The sequence below is a fragment of the Aquarana catesbeiana genome, linkage group LG04 (genome assembly GCF_042186555.1).
Source record: "Aquarana catesbeiana isolate 2022-GZ linkage group LG04, ASM4218655v1, whole genome shotgun sequence".
Lineage (NCBI taxonomy): Eukaryota > Metazoa > Chordata > Amphibia > Anura > Ranidae > Aquarana > Aquarana catesbeiana.
In genome coordinates this window covers 245,498,498-245,511,905 of record NC_133327.1, presented here as the reverse complement: position 1 = coordinate 245,511,905, position 13,408 = coordinate 245,498,498, and the positions used below count along the sequence as shown (strand labels likewise).

The 13,408-nt window shown below is 40.7% G+C and overlaps 1 protein-coding gene across 2 annotated transcripts in view; it reads right to left on the bottom strand.

The window, feature by feature from the left end:
• ATP13A3 (ATPase 13A3) overlaps positions 1 to 13,408 on the bottom strand; it is a 201,863-nt gene that overhangs the window by 58,905 nt on the left and 129,550 nt on the right. For both annotated transcript variants that reach the window (XM_073626350.1, XM_073626351.1), the window contains exons 15-16: positions 11,000 to 11,150; positions 8,623 to 8,739 (exon numbers count right to left, since the gene is read on the bottom strand). In XM_073626350.1, the coding sequence (XP_073482451.1) occupies positions 8,623 to 8,739; positions 11,000 to 11,150 (268 nt within the window). The remainder of the gene's footprint in view (positions 1 to 8,622; positions 8,740 to 10,999; positions 11,151 to 13,408) is intronic.

The window sequence follows — 13,408 nt, the reverse complement described above, 5'->3', positions numbered from 1 at the left end:
CAGTGCCCATTAGTGCACATTGTCCTGGTGCTCCAGGGCCTTCAAAAGTGTAATAGGTGGTTGAGAAATGACATGTGTAATTTATGCTCCTAGAATGCCTGAAGGTGCTACTTCAATGTTGGTCCTCTGTATGTGGTCAGGCTGTGTAAAAGTCTCACATGTGATATTGCCATACTCGGGAGGAGTAGCAGAATGTATTTTAGGGGGTAATTTGTGGTATGCACATGCCATGTGAGAGAAATAACCTGTTAATATTACAATTTTGAGGAAAAAACTAACTAAATAAAAATCTTAATTTTGCAAAGAAACCTGGGGAAAAAATGACAACTTCAAAAAACTAACCATGCCTCTTACTAAATACATTGGCATGTCCACTTTCCAAAAAGGGGTCATTTGGGGGGTATTTTTACTTTCCTGGCATATTAGTGTCTCAAGATATGAGATAGTCTACAAGCTATGGTGGCAATCATTTGAAACTGATCACACCTACTGAGGGCCTAACTTTCACAAAGACCAAATAATATACACTGATTTGGGTTACTTCTACTTGAGGTGATTGTAGCCGTATTAGTGAAATTGTGACAGAGAAAATTGAGTACTGTCTGTGATACTTTTCTTATTTGCACTAACATATCATTTTTCATGGACAAGCTTTCGGGGTGTAAAAAGAATAGTGGACCCGCGCAGTGGAAATGGAAATGTATTGGTGAATCCTTTGGAACTGCTGCCGCCCAACATGCAGTCACCCTAATTGGGGACAGCTGAGTGAATTGGTGTGGTAGAAGGGTATGGCGCTGTTCCTTTATCTAATTGATGGTTCCCTACCTGCGTGTTTGTATATTCCTAGTTTAAACAAGACGTACAGGTATATATTCCTAAACAAGTTTAACCCCTTCCCGCCGACCGAACGCACATATGCGTCCTCGGCTTTCCGGGGTTATACCGGGATGATGCCCGCAGCTGCAGGCATCATCCCGGTACCATTGTTTTCAGCGGGCGATTGGCTACCCGAGTATAACAACCGATGCGGCTAAAAGCCACTCGGCTGTTATACCGGAGGAGCGGGAGGGGACATCCCCCCCCTCCCGCCGCTGTTACCCGGGCCTCCCGTGCGATCGGGAGGCCCGGTGTCCATTCGGGAATCTCCGGCGGCTGGGGGCGGGCTGGAACGAAGCTGTGAGCGGCTTCGTTCCAGCCTTCTAATTGTAAACGCGGAAGCGACGTCATGACGTCACTTCCCGTTTACTCGGCTGCCAATGGCGCCGAATTTAAAAAAGTACACAGTATTCAGAATCGCCGTTTTCGGCGATCTGAATACTTTGAAGTGTAAAGGAGGGATGGGGGGTCTTTTAGACCCCCCATCCCTCCATAAAGAGTACCTGTCACCACATATTACTGTCACAAGGGATGTTTACATTGCTTGTGACAGCAATAAAAGTAAAAAAAAAAAAAAAATTTTTAAACACAATTTATAAAAGTACAAAAATAAATAAAATAAATAAATAAAAAAAAAAAAAAAATTTTTAAAGCGCCCCCGTCCCCGCGAGCTCGCGCAGCGAAGAAAACGCATACGGAAGTCGCGCCCGCATATGTAAACGGTGTTCAAACCACACATGTGAGGTATCGCCGCGATCGTCAGAGCGAGAGCAATAATTCTAGCCCTAGACCTCCTCTGTAGCTCAAACCTGGTAACCGTAAAAAAATTTTAAAGCGTCGCCTATGGAAATTCATAGGTACCGTAGTTCGTCGCCATTCCACGAGTGCGTGCAATTATAAAGGGTGACATGTTTGGTATCTATTTACTCGGCGTAACATCATCTTTCACATTATACAAAAAAATTGGGGTAACTTTACTGTTTGGATTTTTTAAAATTCATGAAAGTGTCACTTTTCCAAAAATTTGCGTTTAAAACACCGCTGCACAAATACCGTGTGATAAAAAATATTGCAACAATCGCCATTTTATTCTTTAGACTCTCTTCTAAAAAAATATATATAATGTTTGGGGGTTCTAAGTAATTTTCTAGCAAAAAATACGGATTTTAACTTGTAAACACCAAATTTCAAAAATAGGCTTAGTCATGAAAGGGTTAAACAAGCTGGTGGTATCTTTAAAAAAATATTTCACAATATTGAACAAACTGTAAATATATATATAAAATAATAATAGTGGTATCAAACTCCATACATAGTGATGCTGGTTTGTATTTCAAATATCATTTGGTGTGGGAGAAGGGGGGGGGAAGGGGGTGAAAGGTGGAGGGAGAGGGGGAAGGGGGAGTGTGGAAGGTCAGACGGTGGTGAAAGGAGCTGAAAAATATCCAAAAATTCACTCCTAATAAAGTGCAAGCGTGCTCTTAAGTCCAAAGAAGTCCTTATTGTGTAATAAACATTCTGTCAGATTCGTTTAAATCCTTATTGGTGCAATATCTTGGTGTATATCTTGTGCAGTATCTTAGTGCATGTGATGTGGTGATTATAATCCTTCGGTTATTTGAGAATCCGTGCTCTAGAAGTGCAGCCACTCACCAGATCACTTCACCCCTGCAGGGGTATCAGGCAGTTACAGTTTTGCGCCACTGTACGGCAATCTCTGGCAAACTCAGGATCGTGGTGTATTAATTTCACAGTATGAATCAAGCAAAGTAGAAAACAGTCACGGTTAACCTTCAGCTGTGGTAGGTAAGTAATGTTGGGAAGCACAGATTAGGCCACCCCTAATCTGTGCTTCCCAACATTACTTACCTACCACAGCTGAAGGTTAACCGTGACTGTTTTCTACTTTGCTTGATCCCTAATCTGTGCTTCCCAACATTACTTACCTACCACAGCTGAAGGTTAACCGTGACTGTTTTCTACTTTGCTTGATTCATACTGTGAAATTGATACACCACGATCCTGAGTTTGCCAGAGATTGCCGTACAGTGGCGCAAAACTGTAACTGCCTGATACCCCTGCAGGGGTGAAGTGATCTGGTGAGTGGCTGCACTTCTAGAGCACGGATTCTCAAATAACCGAAGGATTATAATCACCACATCACATGCACTAAGATACTGCACAAGATATACACCAAGATATTGCACCAATAAGGATTTAAACGAATCTGACAGAATGTTTATTACACAATAAGGACTTCTTTGGACTTAAGAGCACGCTTGCACTTTATTAGGAGTGAATTTTTGGATATTTTTCAGCTCCTTTCACCACCGTCTGACCTTCCACACTCCCCCTTCCCCCTCTCCCTCCACCTTTCACCCCCTCCCCCCCCCTCCCTCCCCCTTCTCCCACACCAAATGATATTTGAAATACAAACCAGCATCACTATGTATGGAGTTTGATACCACTATTATTATTTTATATATATATTTACACTTTGTTCAATATTGTGAAATATTTTTTTAAAGATACCACCATCTTGTTTAAACTTGTTTAGGAATATATACCTGTACGTCTTGTTTAAACTAGGAATATACAAACACGCAGGTAGGGAACCATCAATTAGATAAAGGAACAGCGCCATACCCTTCTACCAAAGCTTTCGGGGTGTGTCCCCTTCTTCAAGGTCCAAGCAGTACTGATTCACAAAAGTTTTAGCAAAAACTAGGTAAAATGTTAAAACAAAAAAAAAAAAAAAATCTGAGGGAAAGGAAAAAAAAACCCAAACACATACAAATCAATAGTATGGCAATGGTAATAAAGCTATCAGCAAGTGAGATAAGACAGAGGGAAAGCTATAGACTGCGAGGGGGGGGGGGGGGGGAAATCACAGTCACAGAGGGGGTCATAAAACTGTAGTATAGTCGGTGAGGAAACCAATATATACAATTTAGGCCATTGTTTTTTGTGTCAAAAAGAAGTATCGTTTTTAGCTCAAACATTTTCCATTCCTGGATAGTTCTGAAATTCCCTTTAAGAACTAAAACACTGCAGTCTTCTATAGTGTGGTCCGGTTGTGAGAAATGATGTCCCACAGGTGTGCAGAAACTGTCTTCCTTATGTTCCTTGATGGCATGTCTGTGCAAATTCATCCTCACTTGTAACTTCTGTCCTGTTTCACCAACATAAGATCCTTTGCTACACCTGTTGCATTGGATGAGGTACATCACATTACTGGAGGTACAGCTGTATGATCCCGTGATATTGAAGATCCCATTTCTGTATGTGACACTTTTGGATAGATTGATCTGGTTGCATAGTTTGCAGCGTTTTTTATTGCAGGGTTTGCTTTCATTATTTGTACACATACATTACATTATGTTTATCTCTGTCTTCTGGGTCTGAACATATTCGTGGTATCTGTTGACCTGGCTGTGTTTGATGGCTTGTTTAGTGTGTTGGGGGTGAAAACTGAAATTTATGAAGATCGCTGCATTGGTCAGTCGGTTTTCTGTATATCGACGTGTGAAGCTTATCATTCCTGATGTATACTGTAGTGTCTAGGAAGTTGACATGTGTGTTCGAATAATCCATTTTTAGTTTGATAGATGGGTGAAAAGTGTTGATCAACGAGAAAAACTGTTTTAGACTTTCTTCACCTTCAGTCCATATCATGAAGATATCATCAATATTGCGGTAATATCTGTATGCCTTTTGTTGCATGCTATTCAGGAAATTGTTCTCCAGGTCAGCCATAAATAAATTTGCATATTGGGGTGCCATTTTACTTCCCATAGCAGTACCCATACATTGAAGATAGATGTCATTGTTGAAAGTAAAGTAGTTATGTGTAAGAATGAATTCGATGAGCTGTGTAACATCCTCAGCAGTGTATTTGTGGTTTGTTGAGAATGATAAGAATCTGTGACATGCTGCCAACCCAACCTTGTGAGGGATGTTACTGTACAGAGATTCTACATCCTTAGTGACTAGAAGTGTTTTTGGTGGTAATTGTTGTATATTATTAAGCTTGTTCAGAAAATCAGTGGTGTCTTGCAGGAAACTAGTAGTGTTCATGACTAATTGTTTTAACATGTTTTCTACAAGGCCTGAGATATGTTCGGTAAGTGTATTCATACCTGTTATAATGGGTCTGCCTGGATTTCCTGGCTTGTGAATCTTGGGCAGCATGTAGAAGTCTCCAATTTCTGGATTATCTGGAATCGCATTGATAAGTTCTGAATGTAGGTGACTTGGTATTGTTTTAATGAGACCTTTTAATTGCTTAGTAAAATCCTGGGTTGGATCATAATCCAGTTTTTTGTAGTAAGTGGTATTTGCCAGCTGCCTCTGGCCCTCTTGTATATATTTGTCTGTATCCATCGCAACGACTGCTCCCCCTATCTGCTGGTTTGATGGTTGTGGTCTGATTATTGTGCAGATCGTGTACAGCCCTTCGCTTCAGTGGTGAAAGGTTGTATAATATTTTCTTTTGTTGAATGGATATCAGGGATATGACACGCAGCCTGAAGCTGTCAATATAGGTATCCAGTTTGGGGTTGCGTCTTTGTGGAGGTGTGAAGTTGCTATTTTCTTTTTGTCACCTCCTATTGTCCTAGGATTCCTTTCATTACAGTAAAAATATTCTTTGAGCCATAGTCTACTGAAGAAATTCCTCCATATCTGACCATACCTGTAAATTATCCAATTTGGTGGTTGGGCAGAATGTGAGGCCTTTGAGGACTGTTATTTCTGGTGTTGAAAGTTTATGATTTGACAAATTTATGATTCCGAGTTCCTCTGTTATATCCACATTTTCCGTCAGGTCAGCATTTACACAAGGGATTCTGGATTGGTTTCCAAGTTGCTGATAGCAGGAGTTATAGAGGTTGTGTTTGTTTTGTGTTGTTTAGGTTGTATCCAAAAGGTCTGCTCTTGGTGTAGCTTTTGGAGTTTTTTCTGCTTCCTGTTCATGGCAAGTTTTTGCAGTTGTCTTTGTAAGGTTTCAATTTCATTCTTAATTAGGTTGATGCTTGTAAGGTCCAATGATGTTGAGGTTTCAAACACCAACTGTTTTTGTTTCCCTTTTACCATACAATTTATGAATGAGGTTGTCCTTAACCTTTCGCTGGTACGTCTGCAGAGTCCTTCTGCATAAGGAGAGTTCAGTGTATTTGCACAAGGATTTTTAATCCGGAGACCTTGTGGTATGAGATTCCTCTTTTTGCATATCGAGAGAAAGAAGATGTCGCTGTTGACCTGTGTTTCCTTTGTGATCAGGTTGGTTAGCTGCTTCTTCATCCGGCTATATGCAGTATCTTCCATCATACTTGAGGTGATTGTAGCCGTATTAGTGCAATTGTGACAGAGAAAACTGAGTACTGTCCGTGATACTTTTTTTATATTATTATTATTGGGTTATTATATTATTATTATTGGGTTATTGCTACCAAAGATATGTAGCAGTATAACTTTTGGCAAAAATTTATGAAGAAAAATTACTAATTTGCTAAATTTTATTACAGAAACTTTAAAATATGCATTTTTTTTTACAAAAATGAAAAACCCAGTAGTGTTTAAATACCACCAAAAGAAAGCTCTATTTGTGTGAAAAAAGGACTAAAAAAATCATATGGGTACAGTGTTGCATGACTGAGTAATTGTCATTCAAATTGTGAGAGCACCGAAAGCTGAAAATGAAAGCTAAAAAATTGGTCTGATTAGGAAGGGGGTTTAAGTGCCCAGTGGGCAAGTGGTTAACCACAAAATTCTGTGCATATGCACAATGAGCAGTGTAAACCTTAGAGACCTGGCGCAGTACATTCTCTAGGTCTAGGACATCAACACAAAATGAAGCACTGAAGGCATGAGCTGCAATTGTTTCAGCAGAACATGGTCCTCAAAGATAGGATTGTGTTCTCTGTATCCATCTACCCAGTCCAGTTAGCAACAGTCTGACAAATGGCATGACTGAAGAATATATTGGCATGTGGTGGATTGGGTGTGTGGATCAATATGGTTGCAGTTCATTCTTTTTTGAGGTCAGGCCAGGAAATGTTTTAAATTCTAATACAGTGATAGGCCTTCACTTAAATGGCATGGTATAGCTGGAACCTGGATTCCTGACAACTATATATATATTTTCTCGGTGAACACAAAAAAAAAAAAAAAAAAAAAAAAAAGATTATATCTGATAAAATTTTAATAACTGGTTGGACTGTAAATGGGGGATGAGGCCGCTACTGAATTAACCGCTTCAGCTCCGGAAGATTTTACCCCCTTCCTGACCAGAGCACTTTTTGCGATTTGGCACTACGTAGCTTTAACTGACAAATGCGCGGTCGTGCGACGTGGCTCTCAAACAAAATTGACGTCCTTTTTTTCCCACAAATAGAGCTTTCTTTTGGTGGTACTTGACCACCTCTGCGATTTTTATTTTATGCGCTATAAACAAAATAAGAGCGACAATTTTGAAAAAAACGCATTGTTTTTTAAATTTTGCTATAATAAATATCCCCCAAAAATATATAAAAAAAATTTTTTTTCCTCAGTTTAGGCCGATCGTATTCTTCTACGTATTTTTGGTAAAAAAAAAAAAAAAAAATCGCAATAAGCGGTTATTGATTGGTTTGCGCAAAAGTTATCGCGTTTACAAAATAGGGGATAGTTTTATGGTTTTTACTAGTAATGGCGGTGATCAGCGATTTTTATTGTGACTGCGACGTTATGGCGGACATTTTTGGGACCACTGTCATTTATACAGCGATCAGTGCGATTAAAAATGCACTGACTCCTGTGTAAATGACACTGGCAGTGAAGGGGTTAACCACTAGGGGGCGGGGAGGGGTTAAGTCAGTACTAGGGAGTGTTTTCTAACTGTAGGGGGGATGGGCTAGCTGTGTCACTATGCTGATCACTGGGAGCAGGGATCAGTGACACTTGTCACTAGGCAGAACGGGGAGATGCTGTTTACATCAGCATCTCCCCGTTCGTCCTCTCGACGAACGGGGTCCGCGGGACCCGCGACCCGACTCACGGAGCTCCCGGGCAGAGCGCATGCAATGGCACGGCGGGGAATTCAAATGGACGTACCTGTAAGTCCATTTGCCCAGCTGTGCCATTCTGCCGACGTACATAGGCGTGCGCTGGTCGGGAAGGGGTTAAAGAACAGTAAACATTATTGAAAAGTCACTCTGGGACACTAGTACAGTCTTTCTGGGACCGTGTTGCCCATATTCTTCATGGCTGATGTTGTAACACCCCACTGCTAGTGCTTGCCTCATGCACCTCACTAGGACCTACCACAATGTCACTTGTGGCCTTGTGCAACCGCATTGACGGTGCTTACCTTTTGCATTATACTTGGATGATACTTTAAATGGTCCAGTCAGAACAGTAGGTCCCGTGACCAGCCAGTTAATTATAGTGGCAAGTCTGGGGTGGTTAAGAGGTCTCTTAATAAAAGGTGCCGGGGTCATATAACAAAATTCATAATACATTTTATGAATCTTAAACTCTCTATGAGCCTGTGGTGCATAACCGCTTATGTTTTAAAAAATATAACCTGTGGCATTCTAATATCAACACATACTAGCCCTTTAATTAGCTCGTCAATAGGCTAAAGGCTGTATCCTGTTGCTGCTCACAAAAGAGAAGACTGAGAAGTAATAAAAACTACAAGTTTAGAATAATGAAAAATAAAAAAATTTAAAAAAAGCACATAACTATTTTTAGGACTACACATACCATTTCCTCACTGTCTGCAGGTTTTAGCTCTGTGCCCGGTTGTTTAGGAGGTTTAACAACTGTAGGCATTATCTTGTTATGTAGTGCAGTCTCCTCCTCAGTGGCTTCTTCCAGGATCTAAAAGACAATAGTGTTATTCTGTTAAATAGGATTAACCGTTCCTTAACTCAAAATTATAGCTGAGCCATTCTAAACATAACAAAGCTTCTGTGACCTAAGTGGCTAAGTTTAAGAATGATCTATCTATCTCGCCACTGCTGACTTGGCCAAATACACAGATGTTTCATAGTAGTTATTCTTACCTCGCATCACTACCTAGTGAGTCGCTAACCTGGCACTATGTAGAAAGCAGAGTTAGAACTTCCAAGAGAGCCCCTAAATATCCTTCACAATAGACCTATCTAAATACAAAAATGCCACGGGTATACTTTTTTAACCAACATGCTTGAAAGCCATGTAAAGTTCTTTTCAGTATAGTAACTGAGATTCTGATACCATTTCTGCAGCAAATGGTACAACATAAGCAATTGCAGACTTACAGTAGTGATATGGAGCATAAAAACACAATGAGAAAACTTTGAATGGGAATGTAAGTACCTACAAAAAACACCAAAACTCAACGTCACCTAAATAGAAGCAAAAATAGTTTTTGTCACATTAACTGAAACTATTACTTCTGTACAACAAGCCCGTTTTCTTTAAAGCCTGTGATCAAAGGTTTATAGACCTATCAAACAGACTTTACTATCAACAGCTCACAATTGTTGTGAAATATTCCAAGACCTCTCAAGGGGTATTAGAACTTTGACAAAACTACCCAGTCCTGATTATTTTCTGTATAGCCTAACATTATACAAACAGCTAAAACTGTGTGTCAGGGAAAGGTTGGATTTCATTTTATCTCCCTGCTCTGTGTATATATATATGTGTTGTTTTAGGGCCTGTTTATATTAGGTATGGTGAGGACTGCACCGGGCAGCTATTTCCAGTGCTGTCCCAATGTGAAACATCTTGCCAAGTATCAGGCCACTCAGTGCCAGATTAAACTAGGCAGTCAAAACCTAGGGGCCCCCCTCGCCGGTTTCTGGAGGCTTCTCGTGTGCACACTCAAGTGGAATATTATAACAACTAAGTAGTGTGCACGTCGGCCGCTAGATGGAGATGACCATCACTTTTCTACATTACACATAAGAGCTTTTAAGAGACAATCTGTAATGTGAACCTGATGTCTATAGTTTATGTACTTTAGGTTGTTTTTGGGTACATTTCATAAATATAGTATTTTCTCTATCTGTGATGTAAAGTTTCCAGTTTATTGCATGGACTCATTTTTTCTATCTTTCGTAAATTATTCAGAAAATCTTTTGTAATTTATTTTCAAAATGAAATCAATATTATTTTGATCCGTTGTTGTGGGGCCCTTAAAGGGCATGGGGCTCATAGGCCTGTGCCTACTCTACCTATTTGGAAATCCAGCACTTAGGCCAGTTCATGCCAACCCATTGTGGTGATGTGCGCTGAAATGAACACTGCGGCCAACAGAACTTAAAGAAATGTTTACTCTGTGACATTTCAGTAAATTGTGCTTTTAAAAAGAAAAGTAAACCGTGTGATGCTTCTGGATTATCCTACTGTACACCAATGGCAGCATCCCAACGCCATTATTGTACAATGCCAGGCAAAAATACCAAATGTTGCAACAGCTTGAAAACATGAGTTAGGCCCCTTTCACATGGGACGGACTCCTCCAGGAGTCTGCCTGCTCAGCGGGGAATCTGTCCGCTAATCCTCGCTGAGCAGGCCCACTCTCCTCTATGGGCGGACAGATGTAAAAGGACTGCTTGTTCGTTTACACCAGATTGCCATCCGATTTGATCAACGGTTCCCCATCTGTTTTTAGCGGATCGGATGTCAGTGGATGCAAACAAACATATGTCCGTTTACATCCACTGCTCTATAGAGGATAATGGAGTGTCTGATTGGGTCCTTAAAACTGACAGGCAGACCCAATCAGTCCACCCGCTTGAAAGGGGGTTTTAGTGAATAAAGGGTATGACTCTTACTTTAAATTTGGTTTTACCTATGTTGCATTTTAAAGCTTTTTTCAACCTCCTATATGAAAATACAAATTAAACAAAGCACGATGATGATTGCTAGAGGTAAGGTTTTCCATAGTATTTAGGTACAAGGCCTTTTGGATGATGGCTGGATTTCACAAATAAGTTCTACAAAAAGAGGGAATATGAGGAACAGCAAATTTCTTGAGTATATCACCCACTGAACAGCTTAGGGCAACACGCTATGTGTGTAAAAGTGAAGAAAATCAACATCAAACTAAGCATGGGTAGCTAGCAAGAAGAAAGACGAGACCACTCACCCATCCTATGGCTTCAAACATTTTTAAGTCTAGAGGATCACCTGAAATCACTCCATCAATCTTTGTTAGTGAATGGCAGGTTGCCATACAGGCAACAAAATGAGACTTGACCAAACCCTCACTGCAAGCTTTCTCTTCTGACAGAAGGAACCTGAAATTATTACAGAAAAAGTAATTAGAATAAATTACAATATTGTAACAAAGAATTACAGTTAAATTATGTAACTAAGTGCATGTGTTTAACAAAGGAGTGACTAAATAGAGGGCCAATTAAACACTAGAGCAAGTTTTAAAAAAAATCCTTTATCTTGAAGAATGTTTAGAAATTGATCTATGTCTGAACCTGCCCTACTTTGCGGGATGAAGTAGCACCAAACATAAAAGCAATTTTAGGCCCCTTTCACACTGCCGCGACTTGAAAGTCACGCGATTTTGCCGTGATTTCAGGGAATGTCTGTGAAAACGTGAGGTCTATGGACCTCAACTCACATCAAAGTCGGACCCAAAATAGTACAGGGGCTAGTTTGAAGTCGCACAGATATGAATGGTTATCACTGGGAATCACAGGGCACAACTTGTCATGCGACTCTGATGTCCAAAGTCGCAGGAAAAGTCACACAAGTGTCAAAGGGGCCTTAACTGGAATTAGACATATGTCATATGTGTGCTGCTACTGCCATCCTTCTGAAAGTTAGCCAACCCGATGATCCTTTGGCTGAAGTGCTTGAAGTCACTGACCCAGAACAAGCTTGGATTTCACTGGATGAATGATCTTATACACAGTTTTAAAGAACACTGAAAACAAGACAAGATTCTCAGTAAGAAAGCAGAGATGTAGTTTGCAGAACAAGGGCTATACCCCAAGGAGGTATCATCATCTTCCTGCATTCTGCACAAGGCTTTCAAAAGTCAGATGCTAGTATAGTTTACCACTTGTCCAGAAACACACTAAGAGCAGAAACCTGAACTATTAATGCATGGGTATTGCATTAAAATTCATGAAGGTCCAATCAGTAAAATGTTCTTCCAGCAGAGGTCCAAATCTCATGTTTGTGCAATGACTAATATCTCTCCTCCTATATCACAATCCAGTTCTTACATCAGTGCCCTCAGTCCCCCCCGCAAATCCCAATCCCAATCCCCCTTCACATCAAGATCCCCCTCTGCCCCTGTGCGCCCCCTGCACCAGCCCCTAAGTGGCGCAGTGGCTCAGGACAGATCCAGACTACAACTCACCATTTTGTGTTGCCTGCATTAGTGTATTGGGCATCATTCAGATATCTTCTGTTTCAGCCGGCGATTCCCTGCACCATAAGAACAATCATAGCCGCTTGATCTTTCTTACAGGTGGCGGGAAGGGACGTCTCCCAGCTCGCCCCTGCCATCGGCAAACTGGAGAAAGAAACGACCGGCGGCGGATGTTGACCATAGGAGATTTCCAGCGGGCCAGATGGTCCCCGGAGTCTCTATGATCGTTTGGAGGCCCGGCGTGATGTTATGTCATCACGCCCGGCCTCTGCATTTGAAAAAATGCCGCCGCCTCAGCTGGGAAGCCAGGATCTTTTTTTTCCCCAACCTAAAGGTGAGATCTGGGGACTTATTGACCCCAGATCTCACTGTAAAGAGGACCTGTCACGCACAATTCCTATTACAAGGGATGTTTACATTCCTTGTAATAGTATTAAAAGTGCTAAAAAAAAAAGCATCAAACTAAAAAAATAAAGGTAAAGTTAATAATAATAATAAATTTTTAAGCGCCCCTGTCACCGCGTGCTCACTTGCAGAAGCGAACACATACGCAAGTCGCGCCCGCATACAGTATGTAAACGACTTTCAAACCACACGTGAGGTATCGCCACGAACGTTAGTGCGAGAGCAATAATTCTAGCACTAGACCTCCTCTGTAACTGAAAACATGTAACCTGTAAAAAAATTGAAAGCATCGCCTATGGGGATTTTTAAATACCGAAGTTTGACGCCATTCCATGAGCGTGTGCAATTTTGAAGCATGACATGTTAGGTATCCATTTACTGGGCGTAACATCGTCTTGCACATTATGCAAAAAAATTGGGCTAACACTACGGTTTTGTTTTTTTAATGCATGAAGCGTTTTTTTTTCCAAGAAAAAAAATGCGTTTCAAAAATTGCTGAGCAAATACCGTGCAACGACCGCCATTTTATTCACTAGGAAAAAAATTAAGATTTTTACATGTAGGAGAGAAATGTCAGAATTGGCCTGGTAGGCAAGTGGTTAATGTAGAAATGAAAGGCAAAAAAGCATATGTTTACAGATTTTTAAAAAACACATTATAAATACCTTTTTTCCCCTTTGTATAAGTGATCACACTCACTCTGTTCTCAGCTGCATAGGAGCTAGGGGAGGAGAAACAGCAGCACACCTAGCTTTC